Source organism: Ictidomys tridecemlineatus, chromosome 11 (genome assembly GCF_052094955.1).
Source record: "Ictidomys tridecemlineatus isolate mIctTri1 chromosome 11, mIctTri1.hap1, whole genome shotgun sequence".
Classification (NCBI taxonomy): Eukaryota; Metazoa; Chordata; class Mammalia; order Rodentia; family Sciuridae; genus Ictidomys; species Ictidomys tridecemlineatus.
This window is the reverse complement of record NC_135487.1, coordinates 82,802,666-82,816,188: the sequence shown is the minus strand read 5'-3', so window position 1 is coordinate 82,816,188 and position 13,523 is coordinate 82,802,666. Positions and strand designations below refer to the sequence as shown.

At 45.6% G+C, this 13,523-nt stretch overlaps 1 protein-coding gene across 1 annotated transcript; it reads right to left on the bottom strand.

The window, feature by feature from the left end:
• Nucleotides 1–9,409: 9,409 nt before the first annotated feature.
• Nucleotides 9,410–12,050, bottom strand: LOC144368580 (PRAME family member 12-like). The gene is made up of 2 exons (XM_078027776.1): nt 11,764–12,050; nt 9,410–9,983 (listed from the first exon to the last, which is right to left on the bottom strand). The coding sequence occupies exons 1-2, from the start codon at nt 12,048–12,050 to the stop codon at nt 9,410–9,412; spliced, it is 861 nt and encodes a 286-aa protein (XP_077883902.1).
• Between the last annotated feature and the right edge of the window lie 1,473 nt (nt 12,051–13,523).

Genomic DNA, 13,523 nt, shown 5'->3' with positions numbered 1-13,523 from the left:
GAAAACAAAAGTTGGGGTGGATCTCCTAAAAATCAGTGGGAGGTCAAAAAGAGGAAAGGGAGTGGGAGAAGGGGAGTGAGGGAACAGTGCTAAGGAATGATATTGGCCAAATTATATTCTTATAATGTGTGCATATATGAATATGTAACAAAAAATCCCATCAATGTGTATAACTATGATACACCAATAAAACTATTGAAAATAAAATTCATGAAACAAAAAGGAAAAGAAAAACTATTCCACTAAAGAAATACCCCAGCATGTGTGCTCAGTACAGGCCTTTTATATACAGCCTCCATGGAATCTCATCCTTTTACAGATGTGTAGATACAGCCTTTCCAGTCTCCTCCCCAGACCTTCCTTCAAAGTAAAGCTAGCTAGTAGTGTTGCTGTTTCTTTGATGGTAATTTACTTCAGCTGCAGGAGTTTGTATGTTTGTGATATCATTATTGTGAGGATAACCCAGACAGCCAGAATGGAGCTTCACACTAAAGTTTGTAGCATTTTTTTTTGTGCTGTTTTGTCATGCTCCAACTGTGTCATATTTGTCTTTCATTTTAACCTTAACAATGTAAACATTTTGCATTCTTCTCCTTAACTATCTCTCCAAGAATGTCTTGGTGGCCTATACAGGCTTTCCTCACTCCACTACTTAACATTCCTGTTACAGAAAACCCTTATACATTTTACTCTTCTAGAATTATGTATTTCTCTTTTGTAAGAACTTTTGTGCTAATACCAGCAAAATACTTTCATAATACATATCAAAATTACATTAAACTCTTATCTCTTGCTCTTGTATCTATTCTTTAGAATGAAACTACTACAGACCTACATGTAGAAGACTCCAGGAGATTAGCAGAACAAGAGAAATATGTTAAGCAGGGACATAAGAAAAGCTTTGCAGTGAAGTCTTAAATCATAACATTTTGTGGTTTATGTAATGCTTTATGTGTATCTATAAAAACAGTAAATATTCCTTCTTATAGTTTTATTTTTAATAAGAAACTACTCACATATGTTTATGGGGTACCATGTGATGTTTCAGATAAATTAGCATATGTATCACCTCAGTATTTGTAATTTCTTTGTGAGGAGAGCATTTAAATATTCTGTCTTAGCTATTTTGAAATACACATTATTACTAATTATAGCCCTCCTCCTATCTAACTTAACCTCATGCCTATTTACCAAAGTCTCCCCTTTTCCGCATCTACCCTCCTGGCTGCCTCCTGCCTCCCTGCCTCACACATGAGACTTGGTAAACACCATTGTACTCTCCACTTCTATGATTTTGACTCTTAGATTCCACATGTTAAGTGAGAGCATAGGTTTTTTTTTCTCCCACTACTTGGCTTATTTCACTTAACATAATCTCCTCATTTAACATACTGTCATCCATATTGTTATAAATGCAGGATTTCATGTTTCCGTAGGGTGAATAGTATTTCATTGTGGATGTATACCACCATATCACCTTTTGAAAGAATCCCTTCATTTGTGGGGGGACACAGGTTATTTCTGTATCTTGGCTATTGCAAGCAATGCCTCAGTTAACACAGTGGTATATACACTAAGAGCCACAAGTTTCTTGAGGAAACTGCCAATAAAATTATAAAATATGTGACTATAGAAAGTGTTCACAGCTATTATTTTCACCTGTGTTTTTAGAATATTCACAAAGGGCAAAAAGACTTTTTTTTCAAATATACAGCACTTTTTAAATAACAGATAACCTCAGTTTTTATTAATTTTAAGAGCTAACTTTTTATTTATTTTTTTTCATGTTATTATACATTTCTTTGTCTTATTCAGAAAGGTGTTAGTTTTTTGCATCTCTGAGAAATATTTTTACCTTCTTCTGAAAGGCATAGTTTGGACTAGGTATAGACGCCACAGTTCACATGAACTTCTGAGTTCCTATTCCCTTGTTGCTTTCTCAATTTTTGTATAATTGCAGGACTGGGATTGAATTTCATGCTTAGTTGTCCTTCATTCACAAAGCTGCATTTTCAACTCTTTTAACAAGTGTGATGAGATGTATCCATCTTACAGTACCATGCAGAATGTATCCACCATCCAGTACTACTATGTAGTGCCAGGTAGATTAGTTCCATTGCCCTAAAAATCCACTATGTACCATCTTGTCTTCCTTCCTCTACTCCAACCCCAGTTCCTTTCACTTTCTTTTTAGTTTTACCTTTTTCAGTAGGTCACAGTTAATAAACTGATTTTAATTTCCTATGTCCTCGCAGGTGCTGAAGTCTGGCTGGGCACAAAATAACCAAGCCGCCACACAGCCTTGTAGGTTCAAACAGCAACTCTTTATTTTGGAACTCTCACCTGCACTCTACACACACTTCCTAGAAACACACTCCCTCCACCGGGGTCCTTGTGCCAATTCTCCTGGAACCAAGAGAACTCCAGGGGAACTCCAACTAGAGGGTGCCAGAGGCAGCAGGATCTGCCCTAATCCCAGAGCCCCAGAGCGGCCCTATTCTCAGGGCAGGGTAACCTTTCAACCATTCCATCTGGCAAAATGCCAGGAGTCATTCCCACTAAACTGTCGCTCTGGACATGCAGGATTTTTAATCTTATTGAAATTGGGGTGTTTTGTTTGATTTTCTAGACTGGGTGTGTGTTCTCAAAATTTCATTATGAGGTCATTCCTTGGATTAATCTAGCAATTTTTGTTTCATTTTTATTGTGTCTTTTGCGTCTGTATTGTTCTTTCTAGAAAGTGTGAAATTGATGAATTTGTATAGCTCTAGCCAAAAGAATTTACTTTCTTCAATGAGTTTGACTTTTCGACCCTATATAAGTGAGATCAAGCAGTATTTGTCTGTGTCTGGGTTATTTCACTTGGCATAATATCCTCCAGGTTTATCTACATTGTTGCAAATGGAAAAAAATTTCTCCCCCTCAATCCAGTTCATGGGGCCTCCACCTTCCTGCGGAGCCCTGGTGCCTGGGTTTCAGTAGCTTCTGGTGACGTGGGGGTATGGGTGGGGATGAGGGTGGGGTGTGGCACTCTGCTAACAAGGTCCTTGCTGGCCACTCCGCCACCATCCTGTCTGCCTCCAGGCACCACATGACCCTGGGAACGTCCAGCATGTGTGAAGCCGCCACACCCAGCCACATCGCCTTGGCCCGCCATGCTCAGGCCCCCGAAGCCACAGACTTCCTTGCCATGGAGCGTTCTCCCAGCCCAAGGTGCTGGCATCCAAGGCACCCTGCCAGTCCTGGACCTGATGCTCCTGCAGCCGCGGGTTGTGCTCTGCCCAGTCTCATCTCCCTCTGAAAATGGGGAAAGGCCCCAGCCTTCCGTTATCCTCTTGTCATAGCTGTAGCACCCCAGCCATAGCGGGAGTCCCAGCCATGACACTCTGGAGGTCCTCCATGGCCAAGGAGGTCATCTGAATAATGCTGACTTTCTCTCTGTCCCCTGGCTCTGGCGGCATAGGAGTTCCCCCCAACACCCAGGTTATGGGGTCTCCCACCTGGAGGGGCGAGTCCCCTCTACATGGCTGGGGGGGTATACAAGCTCCCCCCGACACCTAGGTGGGAGGGGTCTCCTGCCAGAAAGGGAAAGTACCCTCTACCATGGCTGTGGTGGTGTAAAAGCTCGCCCTGACATCAAGGTGGGAGTGGTCTTCTGCCTGGAGGGGCCAGTGCCCACTACCTTGGCTTCAGGGGTATATGAGCTCCACTTACCACACCCAGGTGGGAGGGGATCCCCCGCCTGGAAGAGCAAATCCCCTCTACCCTGGCTGTATAGGATCTTCCCCACACACACTGGTAGGAGGGGTCTCCTGCCTGGAAGGGCCAGTCCCCTTTACCCTGGCTGTGGTGATATATGAGATCCTGCTGACACACAGGTAGGAAGTGTCCACCGCAGGGAGGGGCCAGTCCCCTCTAGCCTGACTGTGGCTGTATATGAGCTCCATCTGACACCCTGGTAAGAGGGGTCTCTGGCCTAAAAGGGTGATTTTCTCCTTCCCTGGCAGCAGGGGTTTACCAGCATTCCCAAGACCAAGGTGCGAGGGGTCTCCTGCTTGGAGGGGCGAATGCCCTCTATTCTGGCTGCTGTGGTTTAGGAGCTTCCCCCCCATACCAAGGTGAGAGATATCTCCCAATGGAAAGGGCACATTCCCTCCACCCAGGCTCTGGAGATACATGAGCTCCTCCCCACACCCAGGGGAAAGTGGTCTGTTGCCTTGATGGGCAAGTGCCCTCTACAATGGCTGCAGCAGTATAAGAGCTCCTCCGACAACTAGGTGAAAGGGGGTCTCCCACCTGAAGGGGCGAGTCCCCTCTACCCTGGCCAAGGAGGAATACAAGTTCACCCTGGCACCAAGATGGGAGGTATCTCTCGCCTGGAGGAGCGTGTTCACCTTACCCTGGCTGCAGCAGTATATGAGTTTCCCCTGACACCCAGGTGGGAGCAGTCTTCCAACTGGAGGTGCATGTGCACTCTACTCTGACTCTGGTGGTATAGGATCTCCCCCTGATACCCAGGTTATGGTGTCTCCTGACTAGAGAGTCAAGTCCCCTCTACACTGGCTGAGGGGGTATAGGAGCCCCCCCCCCCATAGCCAGGTGAGAGGGGACTCACTCCTGGAGCAATGAGTCCTTTCTACCCTGGCTGTGGACTTATACAAGCTTTTCAAGACACACAGGTGGGAGTGGTCTTTTGTATGGACAGAAGAGTCCCCTCTACCCTGGCTTTCTTGGTATACAAGTTTCCCTGACACCCAGGTGAGAGAGGTATCCCGCCTGGAAGTGCGAGTCCCCTCTACTTTACATTTTGCCATATAAGAGCTCCTAGTTCACCCAGGTGGGAGGGATCCTCTGCCTGCAGGGGCATGTTCCCTCTACCCATGCTGTCACAGTATTGGAGCTCCCTCTGACAGCCAGCTGGGTGTGGATCCTGCCTGTAGGAGCGAGTCCCCTCTACCTGGATGCTAAAGTAATCAAGCTCCTTTGGACACCCAGGTGGGAGGGGTCTCCCGATTGGAGGGGTGAGTCCTCTCTACCCCGGCTGCAGAGGTATAGGAGCTCACCCAGACACCCAGGTGGGAAAGGTCTCCCATCTGGAAGGGCAAGTCCACTAAACCTTGCCTGCAGCAGTATAAGAACTCCCCCTGACACCCAGGTGGAAGGGTCTCCCTCCTGGAGCTGTGAGTGACCTCTACCCAGGGCATTCAGATAGAAGGGGTCACCCATTTGGAGGAGAGAGTTCCCTCTACCCAACCTGGAGTGGTATAGGAACTCCCCAGCCACCCAGGTGGGAGGGGTCACCCAACTGAAGGAGAAAGTACCCTCTACCATGGCTACAGTGGTATAAGATCTCCCTCTGACACCCATGTGGGAGGGGCCTCCTGCATGGAGGAGCAATTCCCCACTACTCTGTATTTACTGAATTTAAAAAAATGCTAGAACTGTGGCTCAGTGGTTTAATGTACTTGGGTTCTACTCCCGGTACCAAAGGGGGGAAAAAAAGAGGAGAAAAAGAAAAAGTGATTTGGGTACCTTGTTCTTTTGCTGAATAAAATTTTGGGGTGTGGAGTTTTAAAGGCTGTCATTCTGCCTATCAGAGAAATAGGTTTTCATATTTTCACTTAAATTTTTTTTAAAGAGAGTACTGGTATCAGAGCAGAGGGAAATTCTGTTCAGCTTAAAATGCTCTTTGGGAACTGTAAAAATTTGCTAAATCCCAGAGGAAGCCCAAAGAAAAAACAGAAATGACAGCATGTTCACAAATGACAAAGAAGGAAATCCAAATTTATCCCAGAAGAAAACACCAACCCACAGAAACAGTCTAGAGAGTAAGGGAGAAAAACAGAGAAAAAGATCTAAACAGAAATCAGAAAAAGAAACAAACAAGACCAGCAGAAATAATTCTGTATCTTTCAATCAAAAACCTTGAATGTAAAGGGAATAAATTCCCTTATTTTAATATGTAAAGTGACTGAATGGATGTTCTTTTTTTAATGGACTCAGTCACTTGCTATCTACAAGAAAGTCACTTCACCTCAAGAGACACACAGAGTGACAGTGAAGAGATGGAAAAGATATTCCACATGAAGAAAACCAACCTAGAGCAGGAATGGCTAGACTCCTGACAGATAAAATAGACTACAGATTAAAACACAATAAAAAGAGACAACGTGATTACACCATGATAAAGGGGTCAATTCAGCAACATGAGACAGAAATTGTACACATACATGTGCCCAACACCCGAGCACCCACATGTGCAAAACAGATATTACTGGAATGTAAAAGAAGAAGTCAACTACAACACAGTAAGAACAGTGGGGGCTTTAAATCCCCCCTTTTTTGAGAGAGAGAGAGAGAGAGAGAGAGAGAGAGAGAGAGAGAGAGAGAGATTAAATATTTATTATTTAGTTTTTTTGGTGGACACAATCTTTGTTTGTATGTGGTGCTGAGGATGGAATCTGGGCCCCACACATGCCAGGCAAGCACACTACTGCTTGAGCCACATGCCAAGCCCAGTCAACTCCTTTTTTCAGCACTGGACAGATCATGTCTGCACAGGGTAGACATTTACCGACCATCCCACCCAACCACTGCAGAGCAAACATCCTTCTCAACAGCACACGACATATTCTCCATGTATTCTCAAGATAAATCTCCATAAATTTAATAAGAAATGAATCCATAGCAGGGGGAACACCTGGACAGTTACAAAACATGGGACTTCTTCAGCGTGTTCTCCAACAACCAATGGGTCATTGAAGAAATCAAAACATTGCTATGTATGTAAAAAATAAGAAAAATAAATAAAAATTTAAAAAGAAAGGGTAAAATGCCTGCAGACCAATGAAAAGGGCCACACAAGATATTCAAACCTGGGGATACCGCAAAAGCAATTCTAACTTCGAAGTCCTCAGCAAGAAATAGCTTAATGAGGTAAATAGATCTCAAATAAATGGTCCAATATTGCATCGCAAGGGACTGAATAAAATAAGGATGGGTCATGCCCCAGTTAGTAAATTTGGGAGAAGAAATAAAATCATAAAGCTTCTAGAGTACCTGGGATCCCAGGCATGTGCCACTGCAACTGGCTTTTCATACTTGATTTTTATTGTTTTGGGGACCAGGCAGTGAACCCAAGGGTGCCACACCAGTGAGCCCCATCACCAGGTAGGATTTAAAAACAGGGTCTCAAAAACTTACTTACAACCTCTCTAAGATGCTGAGGCTGACTTTGAACTCACCATCCTCCTGCCTCACATCCTAAGCTGCTGGAACTACAGCTGAGCACCACCAAGCCAGCTTTTCCAATTCTTTCTGGAAGAGAATCTTTCAGGACATCAATTTGACCCACCTGTCCAGACCAATTAAAGAATGCATTCCATTGTTTTCATGTGGGTTGTGGTTCTTTCTTTTTGAATATTTCTAACAGATAGACAGCTCTATTTCAATTAAACCTTCCCAATGTGGTCACATCACTTTTGGATTTATTTTTTTTGTTTACTTATCTCTGTGATGCTTTGGATGGAACCCAGGCCCTTCCACATGCTAGCAAGTGCTCCACCACAGAGAAATGTCCCCAGCTCCCTGAGTTAGCTTTGATGAAGTTCACTCATTTTTCTAGAATAGCATGGTTTCTGGGTTTTCTAAATTGTGAAGGTAAAATTGGCCAGTGTTCCAGAAGGGGCTGTAGAGTCTTTGGATACAGGTGCACAAAGGACTGTGAATCTTTCAGTGGCCAAGGAGTGAAACCCAGTCCCCACTTCCTGACCTTGCCACCCTTACAAACCAGGTCCTGTTTGTTATGACATCATACAGTTGTGTGCTTGCTCACAGCACAAATTAACCTAGAGTCAAAAGATGAGAAAGTCAAAGGGAGGTGAGTGCTTTATCTCCAGGCATCTGAGAAAACAAAGTGCCCTCACAATCCTTCCAGTGTTCAAGGGGTCCGGAGGCACCAGAGTACCTTCAGGTCCCTTTTTAGCCATGATAACTCTTAAAAGAACACATGATGACAGATCTCATTATGTAGATATTCCTTGACTTTATTTGATCCTTGAATCCAACAAAATGAATGCCATTCAGAACCTTCCACCTGCCCCACATGTGCAAGCTAGACTTAGAGCTCGAGACAAGGAAGTGACACAAAGAGGGAGCAAGGCACAAAGATCACTCTGTGTGTGACAGAGAGGCTGCCTGTGCTTCATCCAGACTCTTCTACCAGTTTCAAGAGTGAGCTGCAGTCTGCTTACACATCAAAGTGGGTTCCAGTTCACTATGTGTGGAGAATTATTCAAGCCATAATTAAAACATGTCCACAGGCAGCTTTAGAATACCTCAAATGAAGACTGGGTGGACATTGTTCTCATCCTTGGATGAGAAACTAAGGCTAAGGTCACTGCACAACCCCATCATCCCAGCCCTCAGTGTAGAGAAGTGTTAGAGGAAGATCTCTCAGTTATGTGCCAAACGTGCCCCTTCCACCAGAGCTTGTAATGTATTCAGTTTCATTTTGAAATATTTACAAGTGTTATCTACCTATATGATTCTACTATTTTGCTGAAAGGTAATTTGGGTACCTTCAAGGGGCACCAAAGGTTTAACTGTGGACAGACTACCTAGGTGGATAACAGGCAAGGTTTGGTGAGTCCCAGAGGTTCTGATCAATGTGAAGCATGGACACCTCCTGCAGCACTGGGAGTGGGACAATGGGGCCTGTCTTATACACAGATGCCCTTGCCCAGCACATCCAGAGACCAGGACCTGAGTTTTCTGGGTCTACATGGAGACCCATGAGGAAGAACTAGCATTGAATGTCTAGGTGGAACTAAGGTCCACATAGAAGAGGTTTTATTTCAATGGCTCATGTTCAATGCCTACATAGAATGTTCCAATCCACCTGTGTGAACATGCATGTGTTAAGCCATAGAGTAGCCACACATCATAACCAGATTTCAGTTTGATACCTTGACTTTCTGGGGCTGAACCTCATTTTTCACCAAGTACCCCATGCCTTCTTTCTCCATCAGCACCTGGAGAATCCCAAGGTTTCAATAGAAAGCCATGTAAATCAAGCACTGAGGAAGGCAGAAGACTAACCTTGAGATACTGTTCATTTATGATGATTTATGGACCAGCCATGAAAGAAAGTAGCATCTTTCTGTGCCCATCAAGCCTGAATCTTACTCTAAAAATCCAGGTCCCTATGTATGTCTCTATAGAGACACATGTCCTGAAAGTCTTATCCTAGGGGAGTTTTCCTCCAATGGAGCCCCCTGCTGTACTTTCCTTTTCCCATCCACACTTTAGGCAATGCCTGAAATGGTGGGCTCTGGGTTCCCTCTAAGGTGACCTTACATCCTGCTTATATGTACAATTGCCTAGAAGTACACTTTTGAAACACACTCAACTAGGCAGCTATTGGACAGGAGCAGTGAATGAGGCCCTGGTTATACATGAACTTGGAGCCACAATGACGACAGGGGACAGTACAGAACACAAGGATGTTTGGCTGCCTAAAATCCCTCACTATTGCTGTCAGCTCAGCACAGAGTTGGGAACATCTCCCTGGGTGGATGGTACCCCAGGCATCATAGCTCTCCAGAGGGGCAGGGTACAGCTCTACGCTCAACTGGCTCAGCCTGGCAGTGTGAAGCAGCAGGTCACTCAGGGCTGACATAGAGAGGCGGTTCCCATGGATGCTCAAGATCACAAGCTTGGAGCAGCGGCTCAGGGCAGGTGAAAGGGCTTGGAGCTGGTAATCAGTGATTCCACAAGCTGCCAAGTCCAGGCTGTTCAGGGTGGTTGAAGTGTTGTCCAGCAGGATTTGGAGGGGCTCCAGACTGAAATCAGTCAGTTTGATGCCCCTCAGTTCGAGGTTTCTGAGCTGTCTGGTGTTTGGATATCGGGAAAGATATTTCCAGTCAGAATCTGACAGTGGGCAGTTGGTTATTGAGAGGGTCTCCAGTGGGGTCTTCAGGTGCCTAAGGAAAAACCAGACAGTTAGTTATGAGGAGCAATGTCAAGGAGGGAGAAGACAAATTGGCCGAAACCCAAAGTCACCCTGGTGATCCGACAATGGTCCACACTTAGGATGCTGCCTTTTGCAAAATCTGGTCATTCATATCACCCCATGTCCAGGTGAGCCTTTCACCACATCTCCTGTGAACAGAAAAGTCCACATATCTGTGTCCCCTTTTCACTGCAAAGCAGAAAGTCACAGGTCTGGCCACAGGAGGTCATGGGGAGTCATGTATGAAGGACAAATTTGGGCAGGATGTAACAAAATCCACTGGGGTTAACCCTCTGAGAGGCACACACCCTATATCCTCAGCAAGATTTCCACCCCTGCTCCTGACCCTTACACCCAGGATCACTACCTGGAGTTTAGAACAGCCTTCCCCAGGTGGGTATAGAGTCAGGTCCTCTGCTCCCAGCTGGGAAGCACAGAGCTTTCCTGTTGACAGGTTTCAGTGTTGGGGCTTCCCTCCTTCCAAGCACTCTTCTCTACCTCCTTTCCACCACCTTCTCTGGACAGGCCTCCCACGGAGGGAACATCAATCCAATTTCTAGCTTTTGTCCCTCCCAACTGGATTCCCAGCATGGTGGCACTTCCCAGACTCTGGACCCTCATTTAGAGGTCTGCTCCAATACATGTTATGCGAACTAGCTTCAGGATCCCATAGGAACTAAAGGATGAGTTATTTACCTTCCAGTGCCTTATTAACCATGAGAGTGTCAGTGGCTGGTAGGTGCCTATTTTCTGTAACTAGTCTGCAGAGGATATTCACCCCCTCTTACTCACCTCAGCACCTGTTCCAGGTGGCCCTCGAGGAGGAAGAGAGCATTGGCACAGAACTTCCGCAGGCAGTCCATCCTGAGGAACTGCGTGGTGAGCTGAGCAAGCAGCTGCTCCTGCTCCTCTTGGGAGGTGTAGGTAGGCACATAGACCTGGGAGACAAGCAGCTTCCTCAGGTTCCTCATCTGGCCCAAGAAAGGAGCACAAGAAACTAAGGTGGAGGGCGCCCAGGCACAATGCACTTCCACCTTCTGGACAGAGTCAAGCTGCAGCAGTCTCAGGACCTTCCTGGTGTACCTGGTGGGTTTCCCAACGATCTTCAGCCTATTGCAACACAGGTGCAGCCTATCTCTTCTCTGTCTGACCCACAGAAACAAGTGGGTCAGAAATTCATCCAGGGGTCTTTTTCTGAGGCTCAAGTCTATGAAAATCTTGAAGGGTGGCTTAGCTGCCATTGCTGGAACAAGTTTCAATGTTTGATTCTTCTTAATGTCTTCTGGTGAGCAGGTGTCAACCACAGCTCCAGACCACATCCTCCAGAAGTTCTGGGGAACATTCCGCAAATCTAGCACCTGCAGTTTCCACCTCCTGTGGGAAAGACAGCAGAGTATCAGCCCTGAGGTCCCTTTTTCACCTCTTAGCTGCTGCCCCCAGCTCCCCCTCTTTGTTCTGTCTCACTTTTCTCCATTCACTTCCCTCCCATCTAGCCTGGTGCCTCCACTTGTACAGACTGAGGCAGGGGCAGGTATAGCCTCATTCTAAGGTCATCACAGCTGCCACAAGGACCTCAACATCTGGAAGCCTTTCCCAGATGGGGCTCAGCATGGCCAAGGCCTCTCCACCCCTCCTTGCTGGCAGCACAGGAAGCCTGTGGTGCACAATTTAGCACCCACTCTCCCTGCCTATACCCATCCCTTCCCTGGCACCCAGGGTGCTCCCTTCCAGGCCACCTGGGTCCCCCTCACCTGGGGTGATCCTGCTGGGCAAGCAGCATGTCCAGCCCTTCCAGGGCCACTTGGATCATCTCAAGCTGTGGCTTCCTCATTAGTGCCCCCAGGGGAAGGCGGGTGAAGGGCCAGGCCTGCACCATTTTCTTCAGTATCTCAGTGTGTCCCCTGCTGAAGGCCTCCACAAAGAGTGGTGGGAAGAGCTCTATTGGCAGGTCCTCCAGATACAGGATAGACCTGGAGTTGTCACTCAGCAGGCTGCGCCCTGCCAGCTCCAGCAGCGTGGGTGGGGACTGGACGCTCATCCTGGGGAGTCTGAATGAAGAAAAATCCTGGAAAATGGTCCAGAGAAAAGGTCACTATCCCATCCATTGGCAGCCTCTGGGAAGGGGGTACTGGGAAGTATACAAGCACATCTCACCCTTATGGGGGAAAGATTTGGATTATTATTTTGTCCTTTTAAAAGGGAGAATTGGAGTGTCAAGTGACCTAAACAGTAGGCTCCTAGATTCAACAACTATATGGGTGAAAATAGACTAGCCCTCATATGGATTACATTCCTTTTAATTTTTTTTTTTAAAATGAGCATGTATAAAGCATGTGCCTATATTATAAAACACTTGGAAATTACAACAGAGTCTCATGGATATCTGTTACACATGTGAGATTCTGCCAACTTAGGGGGATGTTGAAGAGAACAAATAGATCAGAACAGAACTGTTCCATGATATCATTTGAAGCTTTTGTTTTAATTTGTTTAAACAAATTATAAAAGTAGAAAACCACCTAGGCCATAGAGTATACTCTTTTAGGGGCCAATATTGGCGACTGAATTTAGGATACTCAACCACTGAGCAACTTCCCTAACCCTATTTTGTATTTGAGATGGAGACAGGGACTTACTGATTTGTGTAGCATTTCGTGTTCTGAGGCTGGCTTTGGACTCTAGTCCTCCTGCCTTCTCAACCTCTTGAGTTGGCAGGATTATTGGTGTGTGCCACCACACCCAGCAAAAGAGTATAATTTATAGGCACACAATATAAATATTTCCATCATCAGAAAATAGAATTGCAATCAATTAGAATGAAAGAGGAATCCAATCTCCTTGGTGTAGAAAGTGGCTGGGGCCGAACTGGGCTTGATCCTCAGCAGCACATAAAAATTAATAAATAGTGACCTGGGGATATACCTCCATTATTAGAGTGCTTGCCTCGAATATACAAGGCCCTGGGTTCAATCACCATACCACCAAATAAATAAATAGGTAAATAATTAAATTATATTTTTCATATAAACCTTAAAAAAATTAAACAAATCAATAAAAGTTGGGCATGTGAGCCTACACCTATAATCCCAGGGGCTCTGGAGACTGACACAGGAATATCAAGGGATCAAAGCCAGCCTCAGCAAGAGCAGGTGCTAAGCAACTCAGTGAGACCCTGTCTCTAAATAAAATACAATATAGGGCTGGGGATGTGGCTCAGTGGTAGTGCTCCTGAGTCCAATACCTGGTACTTCTGAGTTCAATACCTGGTACAAAAAAAAAAAGAAAGAAAGAAGGAAAAGAAAAAATAAGTAATTTGAAAGTGACATAAACCAAAATGGAAATCCTAATATTCAGCATAAAGGCAAAACCAAACTGAGAGGCCAAATCGAAGGCCTAAGTTGGTTCATGAGAAAAGACAGAAACACAATTGTCCTGAATCCACACAGGTGAGGAGGGAAGGCACTGTTCCTTAGGACAGTGAGGGACTTACAGGGTCTGGTCAGGTTTGCAG